At 47.2% G+C, this 5,909-nt stretch overlaps 1 protein-coding gene across 6 annotated transcripts in view; it reads left to right on the plus strand.

Annotated features, from left to right (window-relative positions):
* The first annotated feature begins 494 nt into the window (after positions 1 to 494).
* Positions 495 to 5,909, plus strand: part of MTMR14 (myotubularin related protein 14) — a 52,119-nt gene continuing 46,704 nt past the window's right edge. For 5 of the 6 annotated variants that reach the window (XM_008068100.1, XM_008068101.1, XM_021717573.1 and 2 more), the window contains exons 1-2: positions 495 to 788; positions 2,901 to 3,049. In XM_008068100.1, coding sequence (XP_008066291.1) covers positions 633 to 788; positions 2,901 to 3,049 — 305 coding nt within the window. In that variant the 5' untranslated portion in view covers positions 495 to 632. The remainder of the gene's footprint in view (positions 789 to 2,900; positions 3,050 to 5,909) is intronic. The other variant, XM_008068102.2, reaches the window with a different exon arrangement.

A 5,909-nucleotide genomic window follows, 5' to 3' on the forward strand; every position in this document is an offset into this window, starting at 1 on the left:
TTGAGGCCAGGAGTTTGAGAGAAGCTTAGGCAACAATAGTGAGACCCCACCTATACAAAAAAATAATAATAATTTTTTTTAAGAGAAAGATCAGGGGGGGCTTTTCATCACAGAATTTCCAGCCAGTCACTTTACCTCCCTGACTCCTAGTTTCTTCCTTAATAAGATAGGGTTGGTGACACAATGTACTATACTCGTACTATTGGTTGCCTCCAAGCTTTTCCTTCTCCTCTCCCTGTAATGATTTATTGCACTTTTCCTCCGGTCCTTCCCAACGGTGCCTTCCTCCTAGTTCCCGCATTGCTTTCCCCCTAGCCCAATGGTTTAGCCCGGCTTCCCCGGGGAAACCCCTTGGGGCGGAGCACGTGGTATCGGCGAGTGGCCGCGGCCCCCGCCCTGGAGCCTACTTGGATCGCTCCACGACTGGGGTGGGCCGGTCATCGTAGGCCAGGCGCGAGTCCCCAGCTCCGATTGGCCAGGGCAGAAGTAAACATCCGGCGGAGTGGGGCGGGGCCGGAAGTGGAAGTGGAAGGCGGCGGCTGAGGCGGTTCGGGAGGTTCCAGGGTAGGAGTCAATGCCACCGGGTGCCATGGGTCGGCCTGAGGCACACTGAAGGGGCGCGAGGCTGGGCCATGGCCGGCGCTCGGGCCGCCGCCGCGGCATCGGCGGCGTCCTCAGCCTCTTCGGGCAACCCGCCGCCGCAGGAGCCGGGGCTGGGAGAGCTGCTGGAGGAGTTCTCCCGGACTCAGTACCGGGCCAAGGACTGCAGCGGAACGAGCGGATCTAAGGTGAACCCGGAGGCGCGATGAGCGGGAGAAGTCCCCTGACTTGGGGAGCTGCAGAGGAAAGGCTGAGGTCAGGAGTCAGAGGAAGGTAGGAGCGGGACTGAAAAGTCCCTCAACTGAAAAGTTGAGGAAAAGAAAGAAAGGGGAATTCTCCGGAGAGTAAGAGTGGAGCTTAAAGGTCATAAAAGGAAGAACTAGGGTCAGAGTGAGCCCAGCAAAGGAGTTATTTTTGTTTGAGACAAGGAGTTTGGAGGTCAGAGATCAAGCTGAGGGACCAGGTTCAAAGATCAGAGAGGAGGAGCTACAGAAGGTTTATTCCTCTGCTTTACGTGCCTTAGGATGGAGCGTGTCAGGGCAAAAGCCCTCGAATCTAAGAAAAATCAGGAGCGGATTCCTCTAGGGAGGAACGAAGCTAAGCTGAGAGATGAGCCCAGTGTGTTGCCTCCTTATAAGGTCTCAGCATGTCTTAGGCCCATCCCTTTCCTTCCCCTATGGAGCAGGAAGAAAACCCACACTCCCTTTCAGTTCTTTTATCAAAAGCATTTCTCACTTCCTCCTTTTTCTCCCTTTGAGATGTCCCCCTCAATCGTCTTATCACCAGACCTGGAAGGGTTCCTGTTGGGTTGGGCCATTCCCACCCTAAGTAATGACTGGCAGTGCAGTGGGAATCTTACTGACCCTTCCATCTCTTGCCCTACGTGGTTTTGGCAACCTTAACATCAGGTTTTTCATTGGAATTCTGTTCCATCCTGGGCAACAAAACTCTGGTTTGGCCCTAGAAGTTACCTATGCTATCATATGCTGTAGTTGGCATCAGATAGTTTCTGAGGTAACCCAGGGAACACTTTAGTAAGGATGGGGCTTCCTCACACTCCACATGACTTGGTATTTTCTTTTCCTTTTTTTTTTTTTTTTTGAGTTGAACTCTCACTCTGTTACCCGGGCTGGAGTGCAGTGGCATGCTCATGACCACCACAGCCTTGACCTGCTGGGCTTAGGTGATCCTTCCACCTCAGCCTTCCAAGTAGCTGGAACTACAGGTGCACACCACCACACCCGGCTAATTTGTTTATTTATTGTAGAGATGAGGGCTCACCAAATTGCCTGGACTGATCTCTAACCCTTGGGCTCATGCAGTCCTCTCACCTCAGCCTCCCAAAGTGCTGGGGTTATAGGTGTGAGCCACCGCTCCCAACAACCAGATATTTTTCTAGAGCATAGTCTAGGGACCACCTGTTTCAGCATCATTTAGGGATACTTTTTAAAAATAAAGATTTCTTAATCCCATCCAGTTCTACTGAGTCAAAATTTCTGGGTGTGGGAACCCAGAATTTGCCTTTTTAACTGGCTAATTTTTTTTATTTGTTGTATAGATGAGGTCCTGCCATGTTGCTTTTCTCTCCCCATTCATCTTTTGAATGGACATAAAAGGTCAGTGGTTTTTCTGGACCCATTATACACCCTTGAAAATAAGGGTTGTCATAAGTTATACCTGATTTTCACCACAGCTGACCTTAATGCTTCTCTTGGCCTCCTGATCTCTTGCAAACTTCTTGATGTTACAGTTTTTATGCCCTTTTAAAAGTGGGTTTTCCCCTGAGCTGTGAACAAAATGAGCAATTTTAGGGGGGAGCTGTACCTTCCATTTCATAAGCAAATATTGTGCAAGGAGACAGCTTTGTCTGCAGATTTTACTGATTATACTGGCTAGAACTTCTAGATACTAGACTGTAGCTGGAGACTAGGGAAGAATCTGGTGCCAAGGAACGATGTTAGATTAGTGCCAGTTAATAGTAACCTAGAGCAGAGTTCTTATATTTTATGAGTTGTGGTCCTTTTGAATCTAGTGGAAGTTGTAATCCTCTCCCCCAAATGCTCAACACCAACAATTTCAGATGCAGTATTGTGGGGATCCCAGTCCTTCCTGACACATACTGCGTATGGGTTAATTAACTATATGTAGGGCCTGCAACCTAGCAACATGTCTCTCCCAGCCATTGAATAATAATCACAGAGGCACATGTAATTCTTAGTGGCCTCTCCAGGTCATAGACCACCTGATTCTCACCCTCAGAACCCCAGAATCCTCATGTGTAGGTCTCCTCCTCTATGCAGGTTGAACGCATTGAAAAGAGATGTCTGGAGCTGTTTGGCCGAGACTACTGTTTCAGCGTGATTCCAAACGTGAATGGGGATATCTGTGGCCACTACCCCCGGCAAATTGTGTTCCTGGAGTATGAGAGTTCTGAGAAGGAGAAAGACACGTGAGCATCGTGTGATCATAGTGTGCATGTCTGGGAGACTCTGGCAGCTCATCCCCAGGTCCAGAAAGTCTGCAGCTGGGCAGGGCAAATTTCACTTTCCCCAGCTGTTAAGCATGCCCCCCCCAACCCCCGGTGTTAAGCATTTTTAGAATCTTTATTTACTTAAGGGTTGGACGAGTTAGACTGGCAAGGTGGCATGGCATAGAATGAGGGGCTGGAAGTAACAGCCCTAGAGTTCTTTCACTTCCACCTAGTACTCACTGTCCTGAGACAGCTGACTTCACACTTCACCTCTTTGAATTCCAGTGTCCTTTTTAAAAAGAGAGTGTGGTAGGAGGTATTCTGTGTTAAGATATGCTTAAGAGCATTTACTATATGTCATAGTTAAGAACCTAAGGTCCAGAGTCAAACTGCTTGGGTATACATCATGGCTGTTCCACTAGTTCACTGTGTAAGTAATGCTGGGCAAGTTATTTAACTTAACCTCTTTGTCCTTAGTTTTCTCATTGGTAATTTTCTTGTTCATGTTAATTAGTCCTTGTAAGAAGTAATTAAATTTCTAGAGAAGTGGCTAGTGCAGTCTTGATAAATGGGGCTGATATAAGCCTGATGTGTTTGTTAGAAGAAATAGAAATAATAACTAACGGCCAGGTAAGGTGGCTCATGCCTGTAATTGCAGCACTTTAGGAGGCCCAGGCAGAAGAATTGCTTGAGCTTAGGAGTTTGAGTCCTGCCTAGGCAACATAGCAAGACCTCATCTCTGCAGAAAATAAAAAAATTAGCTGGACGCGGAGGAACACACTTACAGTCCTAGCTACTCAGGAAGCTGAGGTGGAAGGATCACCTGAGTCCAGGAGTTTGTGGCTGTGGTGAGCCATGATCATGCCATTACACTTTAGCTTGGTGAAAGAGTGAGACTCCAACTCCAAAAAAAAAAAAAACCTGCCATTTATTGAGAGCCTACCAAGGCCTGTGTGCTTTATATGGGATAACAGTTTATACCAGAGCAGACTCACAGCACCTGGTACAGGATCTGGCCTATATGTCTGTAGTAAGTAGATGGTAGTTGTTTGGAACTAATAACTAATCATAGGATTAAGACAGCAGTAAATGCTTTATGTTGATCTCAAAATGTGTTTCCCTAATCCCCCTACTTGCTGCTGATTTATAAGGGAATTCCAGGAGCTGTTGTCAACAATAGCTATGCAATCCTGGCCCTGTGGATGAAATGATGTAATGAGTGGTACAGTAGAGTCCTGCAGCAAAGTGCAGCAGACCCTTACTACCCAAAACGAGACTGTCAGTGCACCCAGTAACTTGTTAGAAATGCAGAATCTCAGGCTCCAAAGCCTCTGAACCAGAGTCGCAGAACAAAATGCCCAGGTGATTTGAATGTACTTTAAGGTTTGAGAAGTACTGCTGTAGACAAACCAGGGAGAATGCCCAGAGTGTCCATGTCTGGGAAGACCTCATGGTAGATTGCCTTTGGGGCTGGAATTGCAAGAATGAGTAAGTTTGCCTGAAATGTCCTTAGGAACCAACTCGTATAGGGTCTTGATCATCAGGCCAGGGAGTGTGGACTTGTGGATTGTATGTGGGTGTCATTGGTTTTATTGTACCAGTGTTCTCTTAGCACATATTAAGACTACAGATTCGTCGGGCTCGGTGGCTCAGCCTGTAATCCCGCGCTTTGGGAGGCCGGGGTGAGTGGATTGCCTGAGCCCACAGGTTCGAGATCCGCCTGGGCAACTTGGCAATACCTCATCTCTACAAAAAATCAAAAATTAGCCGGGCATGGTAGCACGTGCCTGTAGTTCCAGTTACTTGGAAGGCTGAGGCAGAAGGATCGCCGGAGCCCAGCAGGTCGAGGCTGCGGTGGCCGGAAGCGGCCACTGCACTCCAGTGTGGGCGACAGAGTGAGACTCCAACTCAAAAAAAAAAAAAAAAAAAAAAGATTACAGATTCAGCCCACCTCCCCCATCCCAGAGGAAAGAAAATAAAGAAGGCCTTTTGAATCAGAATTTCCAAAATGTACATTCTCTGAGAGCTCCCTAGGTGTCTTACATGTGCTGTAGCTTGAGAACTGTTGCTGTTGGCCACTGGGAGCCAGAGAAAGCTTACAAGCAGAGGAACAACTAGGCTAAGGCTTAGTTTTGTCGTCTGTAAAGTGGGGATGTCTATGAGAGTGCCCATCTCACAAGCTGTAGTTGAGTACCCTAACAAAGTGAATGTATTAAGTACTCTTGGTATGTAGATCACAGAAATTGTATCACTTCCTTGGTAGTATAACTTAAGAACGCTAAGGCTCTCCAAGCTTAAAGAATTGGGCTTTATTTATTTATTTATTTATTTATTTTGAGTTGGAGTCTCACTCTGTCGCCCAGACTGGAGGTGCAGTGGCCGCTCCCGGCCACCGCAGCCGTGACCTGCTGGGCTCCGGCGATCCTTCCGCCTCAGCCTTCCAAGTAGCTGGAACTACAGGCGTGTGCTACCATGCCCGGCTAATTTTGGATTTATTGTAGAGATAAGATCTCACCAAGTTGCCCAGGCAGGTCTTGAACCTGTGGTCTCAGGCAATTCACTCACCTCAGCCTCCCAAAGGCGCGGGATTACAGGCTGAGCCACCAAGCCTGGCTATATATACATATTTTTAATAATTTTTTATTTTAAATATGTGGGGTACAATTCAGGATTAGATATATAAATGTTCATTATGCAGGTACCCTTGATGAGGTGTGCTCCCCCACCCCCAGCAGTTTCCCACTACTGCTAATCCTTTTCTTATAGTATTACGATAATTGTTCAAGGTCCGCTTATGAGTGAGAACATGTGATACTCAGTTCTTTGTTTCTGTGAAAGG

This window comes from Carlito syrichta, unplaced genomic scaffold, assembly GCF_000164805.1.
Source record: "Carlito syrichta isolate Samal-C Ts95f unplaced genomic scaffold, Tarsius_syrichta-2.0.1 Scaffold309865, whole genome shotgun sequence".
Lineage (NCBI taxonomy): Eukaryota > Metazoa > Chordata > Mammalia > Primates > Tarsiidae > Carlito > Carlito syrichta.